At 34.9% G+C, this 18741-nt stretch overlaps 1 protein-coding gene across 1 annotated transcript in view; it reads left to right on the top strand.

Annotated features, from left to right (window-relative positions):
• LRBA (LPS-responsive vesicle trafficking, beach and anchor containing) overlaps positions 1-18741 on the top strand; it is a 431397-nt gene that overhangs the window by 62510 nt on the left and 350146 nt on the right. The window contains exons 13-21 of the mRNA XM_010576372.1: positions 392-560; positions 2527-2606; positions 4127-4189; positions 5981-6078; positions 9238-9330; positions 10139-10247; positions 10835-10916; positions 12581-12704; positions 12952-13144. Of these exons, the coding sequence (XP_010574674.1) occupies positions 392-560; positions 2527-2606; positions 4127-4189; positions 5981-6078; positions 9238-9330; positions 10139-10247; positions 10835-10916; positions 12581-12704; positions 12952-13144 (1011 nt within the window). The remainder of the gene's footprint in view (positions 1-391; positions 561-2526; positions 2607-4126; positions 4190-5980; positions 6079-9237; positions 9331-10138; positions 10248-10834; positions 10917-12580; positions 12705-12951; positions 13145-18741) is intronic.

Below are 18741 nucleotides of genomic sequence, written 5' to 3'. Positions count from 1 at the left end.
CTTCTTACCAAATTTTTTTATTCCCTCCATAAGGTTTTGTTTTGCATTTCAAAAACTGAGACAGCACTAACAATGCTACTGCAGAAGTTGTTGTAAAACATTTATGTTTGCTACAGCCAAATTAAATTATTAAGTATTATTTAAGTTGATATTTCTCAGAAGAAAAAGGGAAAGAATATATGTAAATAAAAAAACCGCAGCACTCTATATTTTTAGAAATAAAATGAAAATTTTCATCGGTTTGCAAGGGTTTTAAGAGCTTTGTGACTGAGCTGTGCAGAGAAAGTCTATTTCTTTAAGATATTTTAATAGGTGAAATTTAAGAATGCAGTTGTCTGATGTTCTGCAATTTTGCTGTAATGATTTTTGATCTCCTGATTGGGTGTTGCAGGTTCAGCTGATCCTGTACACTTACCTGTCTACTGAGTTCATTGGCACTGTTAACATATATGGTGCAATCCGACGGGTTGGGACAGTTCTTTTGGTCATGCATACTCTAAAGTATTATTACTGGGTAGTGAATCCTCAGGATCGCAGTGGTATAACTCCCAAGGGCATAGGTATGTATTCATTTCTACTCTCACAAGCTGATGTTTGTTTTAAAAAAAATGTTGTATAGAATAGAACTGTGAATGTTCCAGAGAGAATTTTTTATTTTAATGGCCTGGGTTCACTGTAACAGTTTGAGCAGTGTGCTTTTGTCCATAGGATATTCTTGAAAGCTTTTTTTCACAATCTAATGGAAACTTTCTTCAGTAGTCGTATCTTCTGTCATCAAAGACCTGTGCGAATTAATACTAGGTGGAACTGGTCAGAGAAATGGTGGTGTTTTGGAAATGTTCGGCTGTGCCTGGGAGTGTGGTCTCTTTATGGAACTTGTTCAAGTACTGGACAGTCTTTTAAGTGCTTGTAAGATCTACCGATAATAGCAGTATAGCTGAAAACAAGCATACTGAGTCTGACAGGCGCAGGGATCTGAACTTGTTGGAAAGCTGCTTAATAAACATGCTTAATCCAGGCAGCGAACTCATGGCTGGATAAGAAATCTAGAACAAAAGGTTGGTACTTGTCATTGACACAGAACACAAAACAAGAATACTGATCCTAAGAAAAAAGCAAAGGGAATAGCTGCTTGACTAAGGAATCCAGTACTGTAAAAGGAACCGTGAGAAGTGAAATGTGCACCAGCATAACATAAGCACGTGCAGATGGAACTGGCACAGATAAGAGAATTAATGCTGTTTGGAAGTATAACTTTATGACTCTTCTAATTGTTATTCTCTGTTTTATGGGGTTGGGCATGCAGCCTTGGCAAAGGGAAAATAAGTTAAATCTCTACTCTCTGTAATGAAGAAAGGCTCTGGAATTTCAGAGAGAGAAGCAGGTGATGAAAGAGAGCTAGATGTACTGGAAGTGAGTGCTCCTTAGATGTGTCTGACTTCCTGCCATCAACTTCTCAAAATGACCAACCCTTCCTGTTAGAGGGTTGCAAAGATTGTTTTGTAGTATTTTGCATCCTGTAAGGAGCAAAGCATGTGTGTTTTCTCTGTTCTTTTTAGTGAAGATAAGGATTTACTTAACTAGTTTCTGAACTGGTTTATTGATCCTGAGGCAAGTGTATGTGTAGGATAGTCTTGCTAATAGTGTAATGACTTTTTTGACTAGAGCAGTCTATATTGAAAATAACTATTCTTAAGCTAAATATGCCTGTGGGCCTATACTGTATAAAACTAGACTCATATGATCACTTACATTTGCTAATTGATTTGTTTTTCCCCGATGATTAAGATTATAAGAACTGTGAACCTATGAGCAAACGTAAAAACTATCCCTAGAAATGTATTTGCAACAGTTCATTTGTTTTCTGTATGAAAGCTTTTACTTGGCTTTGACATTTGGTTGCACCTGTTTTTTTAACCTTGCCTCTCCTGGGAAATACTCAGGGGTTGAGTATTTAAAATGTTTCAGTGAAAGTCTGCTTTGCGCAGGAATGGCAAAAGCAAGTCCTTTTGACTTTGAGTTAACAAATTAAGTCATGGCTTTCAAGGTAATTCTTATATATAGCACTGTAAGACTGATTTTTATTGTGTATATAGCCAGTGTGTAATGATGGCATGTAGTTCTTGCTTTGAGCTTTAGCAGAACAACTTTAAAAACATTTGTAAACTGCAAAAATTAGAAATGTGGAAATTCTGAAATAAAGTTCTCATTTCAGTCTTATTCCTTGCATGAAGTTGGTTCATAGACACTGCAAGAGAATGGTAAAATCATGAAAAGAATTTAGAGGAGTCTGGAAAACTGTATTTAATAAAAGCCTTAGTAGAACTTCACTGGCTGGGCATTTTGGTAATAAACACTGATAAATGAAACACAGTTTTGTAGTCCAAAGTGGAGGAAAGATAACTTTACTCAGAATTGTGCCTTCTTCATGCAGAAAATGCCTTTTATTTTTCTTTATGTGAAAATGTATACTATGCTATTAACAACTGTTAATTTGCATTTCCTATATCTGCTTTTCTTTTTTAGATGGGCCACGGCCTACTCAAAAAGAGGTTTTATCTCTGCGAGCATTCTTGTTGATGTTCATTAAACAGCTAGTGATGAAGGTAGGATAACTTTAAATTATGATAGGATATCTAAGTTTCCTTTCATAAAGAAATGCTCTTTAATATAGCACTTTTTTCTAAGCATGTTGAATTTCGTAAACAAATAAGTAATAGAAATGCCATGTAAGGTGCATCTTTTTGTTGTTGCTCTTGCCACAGGCAGCAGTGCTAAAGATGCATTTTTCTCCCTTTTAAGCTGTTTTTATCAAAAGTGGAGCTGTTAATGATTAAACTTAGAAATATTTACTACTGGGGAAATAAGTATTTAATTCCTTGTTCTTTTCAAAAAAAAAAAAAAAAAATCACCTGCATATAGAAGGGCTTAGAGACTGAAGAGCAACATTTGACATTATATGTGGTGGGCCAGGGGACCCCAGGAGGAGGAGGATAAGAAAGACACTATCAATAAGTTTCACAACTGTTTGTTAGATGTTAGAGGAATATTGAAATTCAGCAGTTCTTCTGCTTATAGACTCTTCTTAACCCTTTCCTGTTGTAAGCTCTGATCTCTCTCTTCTCTCCCTTCTGTAGACTGACTTTTCTGTGTGTGAATCTAGCTACCTTTTCCTCTCTTCCCCTGTTGCTAGGGGACCAGTATGCTTTCTGTGCTGCTACGCTTAGCCCCAGCCATACGGAGGAGTAACTACCAGAAAAGTTCTGCTATTGACTCTCGTACTCTTTCTTTAAATTGGATGTTCTGCAATTGAAGTATTAGGGACAATTTAGCTCTCAAACTCTAAAAGACTTTCATCAAGTGTTAGCTTCACTTTATTTTTTAAAATTTCTGTCAGAGATTTGTAACTTGGACGGTTTTGGATGGAGTTTCACAAGGACAGTGAAAAGCATGTCCATCATAAAAGGTTGATTCTTCTGCAAATTTTCTATTTGTACACAGTGGTGCAAAACCTTTTTGGGTAATGAGACTTGCTTTAAAAATTAAAGCTGTAGAAATGAAGAAGCCTGCTTTTCCTTACCCTCATCCTGTTCTTAGAAACTGCTGGCTTTTATTTTATTTTCACCAAAAAGACCTCAAGGCATCTTCCTAACATAGACACCATAAATGATTTAAATTTCTGCAAAGTTGATAGCAACTGAAGATAGGATTCTGTAGTGGAAAATAGGAAGCAAACTCAGCTGTAGGCATAGCTAGCAGGCCTATAATTAAACGTCCAGGTCTACTTTTGAATCCTCTTTGCCACCTTAATTTAATTCTTCTATTAATAGGAAGCTCTCAGTTCAAATTGTCTGTATCAATTAGTGTGTTACTCTAACAATTTCATGTACTATATTATTATCTAACCTATTCTTATGCTTGTATTGGAGTTGTCTAAAACCACTTTTATAATGTTCAGTGGGGTTTTTTTGGGCAGGGAAAAAGCTACCTTCCATCTATGAAGCTATTATAGTACCAAGTCTTGTGGGACTTACTGTGTATGTAACCATTGCTTGTAATAATGCTTTTTTGGGAACAGTACTTTTGTACTTGAAAGATAATAGTTAAAACCTGATTGTTTTTAAAGGACTATGGAATAAAAGAAGATGAATTGCAGGCTATCCTCAATTATCTGCTCACTATACATGAGGTAATTTTTAATTTGGGGGTGTGTATGGGAGGAGAAGTGTACTACTTTACGCTGTTTGTGACAACCAAATATTTGAATATTTTCAAACATTGCCTTCTTTATGCCACAAGATGGCTCTGTAGAGGAAGTAGCAAACATTGTCCAACTCTTTAGTGTAGTGTGCTGAATTGCCAATATTCTTGCAGTGATTTAAGCACTATGTTCGATGTTAGATTGAAGTTCATTAAGCCAGTAAGTCAAAATGGTTTCTTATGTTGTGCTGCAAACTGATTTACCAAGCAGAAAAACAGATGGTGAGACTGACTTTAAAAAAAAAAGACAAAACCTTGGTTTATGCTGCCTAAGTAATATTTTTTGTTTTGTTTTTCCCTTCTTTTTATTTTACGTCTTAAATAAAGCAATAAAATTGAAAACATGCATTAAAAAATAAAGATGTATGTTAATGGCATCTAAGAGAAGCATATAAACTTAATTGGGAGTAAATGTTGGTTACCACTGATACATCTGCATCTTCATATTTTAGCACCAGGAAAAGGCACTTTATGCCAGATGCAACATCAAAGACAAGGGAAATGGGGACATAAATCTAACTGATCTCATCTCTGTAAGGGTGCTTGAAATGGGTAAAATAAGGAATTAATTGAACTTCAAGCAGTATGGATTTTTTTTTCCTTTTTTGTTTACACCTATTTTTCCTTTTATTCTCTGTGCTGGTTACTACTACTTCATAGTACTGTGGTCAAGCAGTTTAAGTCACTCTATATGGAGATATAAAAAATAAGACTCTTGGTAACATGTAAGTGTAAACCAAAATAGCAGAAGCTTTATATAGCCTTCAGATGAGGAGGTGATATTTTAATTATATTAGCAGTTTGCATGGTCAAGTCTAAAAGATCCATGAATGCTGAATCCCACAGGATTAAGTATCTAGTTGTAAATTCAAAAAAGCATCAACAAAAAATGTAAAATTCAGCCTTCTCATAGAGCTCATTCATCAGTGATAGTGTCTGTAATGTAAACTAATAATATCATCAGGTGAGCACAGTTGTTCAGGGGGTGTAAAACTGGTTTTCTAATAGAGAAAGAATCAGAATTTTGTTCAAAAATGTTGGAAAGTGGTTTGTTTTTGTTTTTGTTTTTTTTTTTTAAATTAAGCTTTCATTTTAATACCACAAAGAATGAGAAAAGGTGACAGTTGCAGTTCAGTACTTTGTAGGTTTTTAGCTATAATTAACTTGAAACAAATTAATAAACTGTAGTTTAGAGTGCTTTAGACCAAAAGTACAGAAAACTTAACTGAGCAGCTTGAATTACCCATTTTAAATGTTGTCTGTGGCAGGTGGTGGTATTTTTGTTTCCTGGGGTGGACATTTGTTAGTGGAGATTTTGCATTAAACACCACCCTGTGCCCTGGAAAATGTGCAGCAGTTTATTTCTAGCTCCTGTGCAGTAAAAGAGGGGAGAGTATACATGCAAATAGATGAGCTTGTGTGTGGAAGGAAATAGCATAGTCCAATAGTCCATTCCCTGTCAAAGGCTTACATCCCAGACACAGATATATGGCTTTTCATTCTAAAAAATAAATATTTTGGAGGGGCAGAGGGGTAATATTTTCTCCTTCACTTGCCTTCCAGATCTATAGCTCTTTTGATCCTGGCCTAATTGTTATGGTCCTTAGTTTACTATTACTCTCCAGATCATTTTGAAATGTTTCGTAGTGGTTCTTTTAACCAAAACAATGTTCTAGCATACATACATTTTTAATTCAAATTTGTAACTTCTATTCAACAGGATGACAATCTAATGGATGTCTTGCAGTTGCTTGTTGCTCTGATGTCAGAGCATCCCAGTTCTATGATCCCTGCTTTTGATCAGAGGAATGGATTACAGTAAGTTTGAATTTTGTAAGTGGGCAAAAGGAAATAGTATTTTGACTATACTGTTGCTTGATGGAATTTCCATGAAATCTGAAAAGTCCTCGTCAGTGTATGTGTTGCAATCTTAGACTCCTCATCTTGGGAGATTTTTGTGTCCAGGTGTTCTTCTAACAAGAGGTGATGTTAGATTTATTATCAATGAGTTCTTTTTTTTTTTTTTTTAATGTTTCCAAGCTGTCAGTCACACTTAAACAGGTAGTGATCAATTTGAGTTAGTTAACATGGATGTTAAGTCTTCATCTACTAGTGCTTAGTCTTTAGCCTCCAATTCTTACATTATGTTTTAGAACTGAAAGTGGGCTGATAAAAAAATGGGTCAGTTTTCTGCTGATCTTTGTTAGCTTTTTTTCCTTTTTCTTTTTTTAATGTGTAAAGTATTATGAGACTTCTGCAGAAGAAACCTTTTATTTTTTTAAATTTAGCACTTTATGGTGTGGATTGTTCAAAATCTCTTTTTACCAACAAACAGAAAAATACTCTTTAATACTATTGTGGGAGAAAAGTAGGGAAAGTAGCAAATTCTACTAACAGTAAAAGCACAAGAGAAGATCTGCTAGGAAAAGACGAAGTTATGACTGATTTTGTGTTGTGGCTCTCAGAGGGTGGTCACATTATTGAACTTTTCTAATTTAAAATGAACCTGTCTGGACATAGTGGGGAAAAATTGGAACAGGCAAACATATCAGAACTATTCCTAGAAGACTATGTGGAGTAGTAATTCTCTTGCTGTGTAAAGGCAGAGTCTCATTTCATACATTTTGTTGCACCTATTGGTTAACCCCTATTTATACACGTATTTTTTTCAGTTGCCGTTTCTCAAGAGACAACATTCAGGCACGTTCATAATTGTTTTCTCCCCTTTTAGTGCTAGGCTGATTTTTTTTTTTTTTTTTTTTTTTTACCCATTTTCTTCAGCTTTGACTTCATTTGTATGGTAATGTATTATGCTATGGGAAACTAATAAAAACTCTAAATAATAAAGTATTTGAACGTCATGTTGGGTCTCCAGTGCAATATGTTTGTTTTTATTTAACAACTGGCAGTAGACATTTTCTTTTTTATTAACTAGTATATGGGAAGTTAGTATGAATAGTGAGTCCACAGTGAGAAATCACTTTGTTTTCCTGTCTCATTTGTTACATTCCCTGTTCCTGTATTGTCTCCAGTCACTTAACTGGTTGTTTGTATGCTTATTGATACATGTACTTTTTGCAATTAAAACACCATATTCTTGAAATTTAAAAATAATTTTACAAAGCTTTATAAATTTTTGGATTTTTTTTAATAATTAAAATTTTAAAAGTAACCAATCTACTGAAGAAATAAGTGCAAGGAAATATTTTTTTTCCCTACGCAATTAGGTAATCCTCATACTGTTCTGTTAAGACAAGCAGGGAGATGGATTATATTGCTTGAATGAACACTGTATTGTGGGCTTGCTCATTTGTTTGATTCTAGCATTGCTGTGGCTGAAGCTTTCTCCAGGATAAGTTATTTATTATATGTAACTTTTTTTAATCACTCCTGGATTTTCACTTAAATTCTAGTATAGAACTAGGATATTTTTTTTTTTTTTTTGGTCCTAGTTTAGGTGCCCTGGGTAATATTTCTAGGTATGTAAAAGTGAAGGAATATCTAACTAGTGATGAGTGCTCAGTTATGTATATATAGATAGGGCCTAAAAACTTGAGGAAGTCCTTTGAACTCTTTACAACTGGGTGAGCTAAAATGCAGTATTGTAACATGGGCTATTTTTGGAAGGACTCAGGAATCATTGAAATTAGATTTTATTTTTTTTTCCCTTCCCCCTAATAAAATGATACAAATTTCCTCAAAAATTTACTCAGAAAAATATTCACAGTAAAGGCTGAGTACTGTGCCTTCTGTTCCAATATAATTTCATGGAGCATTAGGAAATGAATCTTTTCTTTTTTCAGAGAGAGCTTAGTAGTCTGTGTAGGTATAAGCTAAGTCATATTTCACAAATTCAAAGACCTGTCCAATACCATGAACCATAGCCCAACTAAAATCAGATAGTGACATGGTCATAAGCACTTTACCGTCTCAAAAAGTAAGCAATGTATGAAATTAAATGTAACTGGTGAATACATTTAGCTGTCTTCTGTTTTTATGGGAGATTTACAAGGATCAAAAACTTGCATTTGTTATTCTTCACATTGACAGAAGGACAATACTAGAATTTTTCACTGTGTAAAACTTCATTTAATAAAAGATTATGCTGTAATGTACTGCAAATTTTCTTTTTCTTTGGGGAATGGAAGGCATAGATACATGTGACGAGATCTGTGCAGTATTATAGTTTGAATTGGTAATGTCAAATATATGTAAGGTTACTGGACACTTACCACTGTAAGACTGTACTTCCAATTGTTTATTCATTTATCAGACTTTCATCAGTTGCATTGACATTTTCCTTGCTGTGTTTGTTACACTCCCATTTTCTTTCTTGCGAAAACTTCAGCTAGAGCTGTTCAGCTAGTTAAGTCTAGCACTTTTCTACAGATATGTCCCTCGCTCCCTTTGTCTTTCTTCTTAAACCTTCTTAGTGGAGAATCATAAGTGGGTGTAGAGCATAATCATAAGGAGGTGAAGAGCAGAAACTGATGAAGGTGAAATGAGAAGAATGCCTCCTGACTTGGTGTCTTCCTCTATCCCACCTGTGGGAACAACAGGGCGCACAGATGTCAAATATCAGTGCTAGAAATAAATTCCCCTCCATACATGGTTATTCCTATCCAGCCACATTTAATATGAAAACAATTGCTTGCTTAGTTTTCTGGATAAAATACCAGATTAAGACAGTTCTCAATATAGGAATTGCAGCAGCCTTTCACAGCATGTTTTATGTATTGATATTTGGGAGGTACTTAAATTTGATTAAAAATCTCTAATGAAATTAAAATGTGAAATCACAAACTATTGTGCCATTAACAGAAATGTCATGCTGTTTTTTGTAGTCTTATTAATAGTAATTCTTTTAAATTAGGCTCAGATACGAATTTATTTGCAGTCTACTGCAGTTAATTTGTCATGCCAAAAATTGTTATGTATTTCAACTATTTTAGGAAGCCTTATGTTTTCTCCACTTAGGGTTGTCTACAAGCTTTTAGCATCACAAAGTGAAGGCATCAGGGTGCAAGCTCTAAAAGTGATGGGGTATTTCTTAAAGCATCTCGCTCCAAAGTAAGTACTGGTTTAGGTCTTAAGACAAACCCCTCCCCAAAAAGAAGGAAAAAAGGTAGGTTGTGACACATACATGCCATGTATTAGTTTGTGTGTATATTATTTAGGGTGTATATATACACACATGTTTGTATGTAAAGTCAAAAAAGCTATATTGGAGGTTAATCACTAAATGTGCTTCACTGAATAGGAGCTACTATTCTTCAATTTGTTTGTCATTAATATATTTCTGATGTGGTGGAATTACTTGTTATTGGCAACTAGTGTCCAGGCATTATCACTTCCTTACCAAGTTCATTTAATACTTACTTGCAGTATAGCTGCCTGCTTTTTAAAGTGGTCTTTTTCCATAATTCCACTGAAATACGTAGTAAGAATTAGACTGATGAGATTGAAACCTGTGTTACTTACTGAGAACTAGATTTAATACGTCTCAAGTTGACTACAGTAGTAGATAACTATTGAGATCGCTGTCCATGGTTGTATTTTGAGTGAAACGAGGACAAAGATGCCCTTTCCTTAGTGTTTATCAAGAAATCCCTAAGGGTGTGTTTCAGCTTTTTGGGCCCATGGGTGAGTGAACCGCATTTATGGAAGAAAGTTAGCTGTCTTCTGTCTGTCTTCAGGGAATGACTTGTCCTTTCAGAATTTGAATCCTTGCCCTTTTCCTTAACCAAAAGTGAAAGACTTAAGGAACAAAAAAGAAAAAGATGTTTCCAATGATTCCATGTTTCTTAGGGCACACTTTTTAAGCTCCCCTCCAGCAAGTTGAATACATAAGTTTATTTTATATTTCTTACTATTTTAGGAGAAAAGCTGAAGTCATGCTTGGACATGGATTGTTCTCTTTGTTGGCTGAAAGGCTGATGCTTCAGACAAGCTTAATCACCATGACCACATATAATGTCCTATTTGAGGTAGTAATATACTGTATTTAGGATCTAATCTTCCTAATTAGTTGTAAGACATTGTTAGAAAATTGCTTACATATTTGTGCTGATATGTTCCAGATGACATTAAACCTTAGCGTGATGCAGCTGAGTGCTGGTGGGTTTTTTTTGTTGTTTGTTTTTTTTTCCAGAGCTCGCTACTTGAGATTCCCCCCCTGCCCCCTTAACTTGGTTATGCTCATTATGAGCAATTCTAGATAACGAGTAACCTGAATGTCTCAAGCAGACACTCATATATATGTGGAATTTTATTATAGCAATGATCTTTCCTTATGATGATTGTTTTGGTTAAATTTGTTAGGTTTCTCTTCCAGTGTATTTAAAGTAACAGTGTGCGCTTAAGAGAAAGCAAAAAAAACCAATAAAAAATGTTTAGAGTAAAATTTTAGGAACAGGATGAAATAAATTATGAAGAAAGGCAACAAGTGGGTTTTTTGGATGATTTTTAGAACCATGGTGAAGTAATGATGGTGCTGTATGAGGAATGTATCCAACTATTTTTCAGTAAGCTGTCTTTGTGAACATTGATATGGCATCTTCTTCTTTCTTGCTAGATTCTGACTGAACAGATTTGCACTCAAGTGATACATAAACAACGTCCTGACCCAGATTCAACAGTGAAGATACAAAATCCTCGTAAGGATGATATACATTTCTAAGTGCTACTGTTAAGAAAAGTCTGCTCTAAAAAAACCATGAGAAAGCTTATTAATTACATCCACCAGTCTTAATTCTGATCTCAGTTTTACATTGTGTTTCATACAAAAGGAAAGATAATGTGCATTTATTTGGAGTTATTTAGAAAGTATGTCTCTATAGCTTTTTGAAAGATGTTTTATGTGTCTAAATGTGTATGTAGTTCATAACTCACCTTTTTTGGCTGTGCAGTCTTGTTCTGAAATGGTTTTTCAAGACTTGCACACACAGGATACTTTGATTTAATACATGTTAAGGTTCCAGCAAAATTCTGATTGCATTATTTAGTGATGTCAGATTAAATTATCTGAAATATGGAAACAGCCTTCAGCTTAAATCACATTCAGTATGACAACACTACATGGAAAATAGGAGAAATGTATCTGCTCACTGTTTTTGTTAGCTTACTTTATGGGAAATATCTTGATATGAAACTTTAGATGTCTTTTGAACTAAGAGAAAATACTGATCTCCTTTCTTGAATTATATGCTTTATTAACGTGTTCTGTATATAATGGACTTACAGCTTTGGGAGTTCATTTTTTCTGGAGAAATAATGGATTTTTCACTTTCATAGCTGCTTTGTCATTAAATGTAGGTCATAGTTGTGGGTTCACGTCATGTGGAAAGTGAGGGAAGAGAAAGCAAAGCAAAGCAGATACAGAGGAAAGAAATCTGGTTGCAGTATGCCATTTGCCTTCTGGTAAATCTGTATAAAGCAAGAGATGTGAGGAGATTTCTGTTACTTTCTCTTATGATTTTTGAAGTTGGCAGTCACTGCTGTGGTTAATACAGATTATTTGTAGTGTGAGGTATGAGTCTGGAATTATCTAGGTCTAGTAGGAAGAGTGACTTCTAGAGTACCTTTTTAAGATCAGTGCTAATATCAAATAAGGAATTTCTCATTTTAGAGAAATTGTGCAAGGTGAACTGAAACTATCACAGTGACTGTGTTCAAATTGCACCCTAATTTATTTACAAAGTTAACCTTTTTTTTTTAAATAACAAGAACAGTGACTGCTCCACTGCTTCAAAAAGTGGAATGTACCCAGAATTTTGACTGTCTCCTAAAAACATAGAAAACATTATGGTCATAAGAAATGAAATTTTATATTGGGAAGGTTTTGTCCCCTTTCTCAAACTTTTTTTTTGGTAACAAAAATTGTTAAGTATAATTGGAAATTGTTCACATTCTTCAAAAGTGCAATATTATTAAGTTAGAGCAAAATCTATGTGTTTTTCTCATATATCGATTTTATAACAGATGCATTGTATTATGTGAACTTCCTTAGAAAAAGATTCTGATAGCTTGTCATTTGTCATGCAGTAACATTTGTGTTGCTTAAACCTGACAATTCAAAAAAATTCAATTTTCTTCAGCTGTATAGGCCTGCAAATCCCCCTGATGGTGACCAGGTTTGGAAAGTCTTGGAAGAATGGATTTTTATTAGTTAAACCTTCTACTCAAATAGAGATGTGCTTTTTCTCAGTACAAAACTTTATTACGTAGCTTCACTTTTCGTGTACAAACAATATTGGAAGATGTCCTGTATTTTATGCTGTGCTTAGTACTCATATTTTGTTGCTCATGAACTGTTTTACAGAGATTTTGAAGGTTATTGCAATCCTGCTGCGTAATTCTCCACAGTGTCCAGAAACTCTGGAGGTTCGGCGAGCCTTTCTCTCAGATATGATTAAACTTTTTAATAACAGCAGAGAAAATAGGAGGTAAGATAGCTTGCTATATGCACATGTATACAAAATAAGTAACAAGGTCTCCTAGTAAATTAGACTCGTTAAGCAGATACAGCTTCATTGCTGTTCAACAAACTCTAGACTATAGTCTTCAATATGTAAAATTAGAGATGCTTGCACATAGCAATTGTTTTAAACATATTGAATTCCTGACTTAGCTGATGTATATTTCTAAGATATATTTTGAAATTTGATTAAATAGCTTATGTGTATTTTGCAGGAGTTTGTTGCAGTGCTCCGTCTGGCAGGAGTGGATGCTTTCCCTTTGCTGTTTTAATCCGAAGACTTCTGAGGAACAGAAGATAACTGAGATGGTGTATACCATATTCCGAATTTTGCTCTACCATGCAATCAAATATGAGTGGGGTGGCTGGCGTGTTTGGGTGGATACACTGTCGATCACACATTCAAAGGTGAGTGTTTGAAATAGTTGGGAAACTTAGTTACGCTGTGTGATTACATTTAGAGCCCTAAAGCGCTGTATCGTACAGTGAGATGGTCTTGAAGTGGAGGTCTGTAGTTAAATAAAAGCCCAGTGTTTCTATATGTTACTGGGCATAACTTTCAAATATTTGACAATTAAATGTTAATTTTGTTGCTTCAATACAAACCTTTTTGTTGTTGTTGCTCAAATTCTGATATTTTTGAAAATATGTGCCATTTTCAATATAACAAGATAATCAAATTTCAGGAGCATTTCTGAAAAAATTTAGTGCTGGTTTCGCTTTTTGATAGTGGCACGAACACAAGGTGGCGCACCATATCTATTCATAAACAAAAATACCTTTTAGTAACATCAAAAGGCTGTAAAACAAACCAGTAAAAAGCAAAGAAATCAAAGTTAAGACAGATGCTTCAGTTATTAAGCTGTCATGGAATACAGGGTGAGAACGCAAATCCTTGCAGTATGAATGAGACTATTACCCTTCATTATTCTTCTGTCTGATTTTTTTGTTGTTGTTACAATCAGAATTATATCATAGAAGTTATTAGTGGATCTTCGAACAAGGCACAGTAGTATAAAAGATAACTTTCCTGCCTTATTCTGAACAAAGGAGTGAGGCCAGTGTGGGCCTCATAATTATTCAGGTTTATCAGAAATATTTACTTAAGATTAATTAAATTATAAATTACATATTTCTTAATGTGTGCAACTTAATGGTGCGAAATGGACATCTATGAATCCTAAAGATCACTTTATAATTCTAATGAATTGTTAACATTTCTGAGGTCCTTGATATTGTATGAATTTTTTCTCAAAAAAAAGAGTCTCTGCAGACAGCAAGAATACTGTTATTTTGCAGCTCTGTTTATTTATTGCATTCATAGCTTGGTTGTGGGTTATTGGGCTATGGGGAGACAAATGTAGAAATCTATATAATAAAAGTGTGTGAAATAATATCATTAAATAGTCACTTAGCTAAATGGAATCCAGGTGCAAAGAATCAAGGGCCAAATTTTAACCCTTACAGAGATCGCATTTTAGTTGTTGAAATATTCTTAATCTTCTTTTGTGTCAGCTCTGCAGTCTTCAAAAAACCTGTTTCCTCTCTTTGCCCCAAGATGCAGAGGGTGTGGGTGGAGTAGACTTTACAATGGCAAGCTGTAGCCAGAGTAAATATCCCTAATCTGCTTTTTTAGAAACTGGCATAATTTAAAGCATTTGTGTGATTGCTAGGAATTGCTGGGGAACTGCCCCTGGGGAAAGATGGAGAGGTGAGTGAAGGAAGACCACCTTTCTACCTCTGTTATACAGAGCTTTGGTATATTGAATTTAAAAAGTAACTAGCACATTATCTTATAGCTGTAGTTCTACTCTTAGACTCTTTTTGTAAGATAATGTAATGTCAGGAATCTCATTTAAATAGCTTCTATGTCAAAATATTATATGGATTTTTGGTCATTATCTTTGGTGACTTGATGTGGTTAATCAATGGTCTAGAGTTCATAGAGGAAAAAACAAGATTTTATTGTGATGCCACAGCCAAATGTTAAGAAAAAGCCCACAGTTTTGGAAAATACCAAAAAAAATGAGGTACAGATAATGTTACTTCTGTTTGGTTGGGGTTTTTTTTGTTTTGTTTTGGGTTTTTTTTTTTCCCTCAAAGGCTGTATGTTTTTGTGCAATACCATAGTGAATGAGAAAATGGCGTGCTTCACTCTGTGTTTCTCATTTTTGGTTCCTGGCATGCTGGCTTAGTGAGGTATCTTTGGTTGTAGGAGTAAGTTCCTGTTTCAGTTTTCCCAAGTCTAGCTTTGTTGGTTTTCTGGTCAATATGTAAGGACTGTTTGTTCTTCCAACCTACTTCTGAGGAAGTTGAACAATGGCAAGGTTAGAGCTGTGTGGGTGTGGGCAGAGCTAGCAGCAGAGTGGTGTTGTAATTTTGAAGGAATCATAAAGGAGTTCAGTTTGTTTGGACATTGGTGCTAATATTATCCAGTTCAGAAGCTGAAATGAAAATGATTAAACAACAAAAGCACCCAGAAACTAACTTAACAATAGTGATATGAATGATGATGCAATAATCAAGGATTTTAAAATTGGATTTTTTTTCACCTTTATTATGCATTTGCCATTTGAACTTTCTAATAAATAATACATGCAATTTATGCAACTAGCAATATAAAGCTAGATGATGTTTCATAACTATCTTTTAATTGCATGAGTATAAATTAGGATAAATCACAAAAAAAGCTCTTTCTGGTAAAACCTTACTAATCACTTGAGAATGTCCTTATAAACTGATATTAATATCTAATGATAATGGATTATTAATCCTTCTAATTATACTTATTTTGAATAGCTTTGTATCCTGTTATACCAATATTGAGAATCATATAGATTCACACATAACAGCGTAGACATAATTCAGTGGGCAAATTGTTCGATGCTAAGTGCCTCTCAGATGTTTTTGATTTCTAGCATGCTTTCAAAGTAATGTGGGAATTATGGGAACAAAAATATTTCCTTAACATTGCTAAGAGAATAACCAATTTGTGTTTTTGTTATTTCATCTCTAATTGTATTGGGTTACTGTTTATTTTTCCTTTTTACAACCCTTTGCGCCATTCCTGCCACTAATTTATAACACCATTCTATGATAAAGAACTAGTACATAAAGGACTAGTGTTACAGAATTGGATAGGTTTTGCAGAGCTACACATCAAGATACATGCAGCTGCTATAAAAAGCCAAAGAAACTCAATTGCAATTTTATTGTCCAGTTTGATAGATTTCCTGCCACCTTTGTAGCAGGGAAGCTGTTTGTCACTGTAACCCTCTCCTCCAACAGCTGCACAACGTTTTATAAGCAGCAACGGCTTTTCTAGCATAATTGCACTGCATTGGTTTCCTTGCACTCAGAATTTAGAAGGTGTGTGTAACCTTTTTAAAGCCAAATTTCTTAGTATTACTCATGTATTTTGCTCATTTCCATATTATATTTTTTGATGGTTTCCAAATATTAACACAGTGTATACAAAGATGTTTAATCTGTGGCTTCTAGTTCAATAAAAATGTTAATGAAAAAATTAAATCACAACTTCAGTTTGTTCTTTCTAACTGACCAGTGCTGAATTTATGAAAGCATCTAAGAATTTCTGTTTCTTAAACATTGTAACCATGCTGGCTAGGCCTTAGATTTATCTGTCTAGCCATGTTACTTTGTAAAAAGGACTGATGATTTTTGGGTTAATAATAGGAAACAAGTAAAGAATGGTGGACAACGTGCCTTTTTGACCTTTCAGCTTCCCCAAGTTTTAAAAGAATATAATGATTTACACAGTATAATGCAGTCCTTAATTAACTGAATGTTTTAAACTACTGGGAAGAACTAACATTTACTTATTTCAGGCCCTTAAATATATTTTATTACTTAAAAGTTGTTCATGTTACCATGTGATTCAGTTAAAGAAGATAGTTGGGTAAATTCTGAATTTTTATTTTTCTTTTAGTAGCTCAAGAAATTTTGATTGACTAAGACTCAGAAATGTTAGTATGTATAAGGTACAGTTTTATTGCTGTATAAGTGGAAATTGCTGTATAAGTGGAAATTGCTGTATAAGTAGAAAAATTTTGTTCACTGCTCTGAATGGGAAGAAGTATAATCTTGAAACGTTTTAGTACTGTGACTTTAACATACAATGTATTTCTAAATAATTGTTAGTTTCAGTCTAAGGAAGTACAGTTGTAGTAAACATTGGTGAGTGTCAAGTAAATTTGTATGTTCTTTGGTGCCCTGCTCATTTAATACAGGAGAAAAAAAAAGTGTGCACAGCATTTACACGTGTTATGTTTGCCTGATTTTCATCACTGTCAGATGAGGGAAAACCAGCAAAAGCAGCAAAGATTAGGTAGTGGAGGAGTTAATATATGATGGCAATTTAAAAACTAATTTGCAGAGAAGTGAACATGGCTCAATAGTTTTAGAAAGTAACAGACCATCAGGATCTCTTGAGTCCAGATCCCATTGGCATTCATGGGTTATTGAGGACACTTTTGTCTTCATTTTTTCTCCGTATCTTGAAGAAGGTAGGGTCTCTCACAGTGGTATGTGCAGGCATTTTGAGCTCTAGGGCATTTTGAAGGCTTCAGATGTTCTTCAGTCCTCTGAAAGGTGTGTCTGCATTGTCTTGAGGGGAAGCAGAGATAGCTAGCCAAGAGGGTCATTGAACTACTGCAGGTTTTTGGTTTTCAATTGTGCGATGCCCAATATGTCAATGAAGCAAAGCTGGGGGAGATGCAAATTAAGTAGCAGACTTGAAATGCTTAAATATGGGGTTCATTCTTATGGTATAAACAGTTATTTATAAAAAATTATTGCTTATTCAAGATAGAAATTGTTCTTGGGGGTCACCTGACTTATGGAGAGCAGAAGGAACTTGGAGACTAGAATGTGCAGCCTCCTTTAAAGCTGTGTATCCTCCAAAATATGTGGTTATGACACAATTCTTCACCTTTTCTAGGCGTTGCCTTGTTACAGCTTCTTTTGTAGTAGATGTCTAGGAAGGCTTTTCCTAATCAGTGCCTCTGAGGAGAAGAAAGTATTTTCTTTATTCAGCAGGCAGAATAGTCAGGAGGAGGGATCTGTACCACTGATGGGCTCTTACACTGCAGTTATATATGGTTAATGGGGAGCTCCCCCATCTCATTCACTCAGTTTGAGTGAGTGGAATGTCGTGAATAAAGCTGCAGGATGCTGAAATTTTACTAATTCAAACTGGAAGAAAACTGTAAAATAGGGGATAGGAATAGAGTGAGCAAGGTAAACTGAGAATTAATGAAGCAGGAAGGAACAGGATCAGCTGGGTAGAGGAAGCTGTGCAGAAGCCTTTAAAGAAAAGCGCAATAGAGATTTGCTACTGGTTGAGAAGTGACAGAGGTCTCAAAAAGAAGAAATGGGGAAACTTTTGCAGTGGAAAGAACTGATGCATAAAGAAGCAAACAGCTATGAGAGAGTCTTCCGAAGCAAAGATGACCTGAAGAGAGAATGGATTCTCATCTGTACAACTTGGTATAAAAACAATTAGCATATGGGACCTGTGTCTGCAGCCTAAAGAATTGTTAGTGGCCTCCTTTGCTGTTCCTGCAGAGTTTGAGGCAAACCTCCTCCATACTTGCTGCTACATGTGTTCAGGTTGTGGCTGTGGGGACTGAACTGGGCCTCTGGGCCATGAGTTGAAATGATGGATGTGGAGCCTCTGCTATAGGGCTGCCAACAACACATGGGGACATTGGAAAAGGGTGGCCAAAGAGAGAAGTGCATAAGACCTATAGCTGGGTATTATGACAATGCAGAGTGGTAAACACTGAATATAGTTACAACATATTTGTGTTAATAACTAAATATCAAATGTGCACAAGGCAGAATTTGACAGTCTACTGAACTGTGGAAATGGTGGCAGGGATTGACATAGAGAGGAGATATATACCTTGAGAGGATAATGTGCTCATGTCTTGCAATTTAAACAAATTAAAAGCAATAGTTGCATTATTGAAAATGAGCAAATA

This window comes from Haliaeetus leucocephalus, unplaced genomic scaffold, assembly GCF_000737465.1.
Source record: "Haliaeetus leucocephalus isolate CR32 unplaced genomic scaffold, Haliaeetus_leucocephalus-4.0 Scaffold21, whole genome shotgun sequence".
Classification (NCBI taxonomy): domain Eukaryota; kingdom Metazoa; phylum Chordata; class Aves; order Accipitriformes; family Accipitridae; genus Haliaeetus; species Haliaeetus leucocephalus.
Note: the sequence above shows the minus strand (reverse complement) of the source record. Positions and strands in the feature narration are given on the sequence as shown.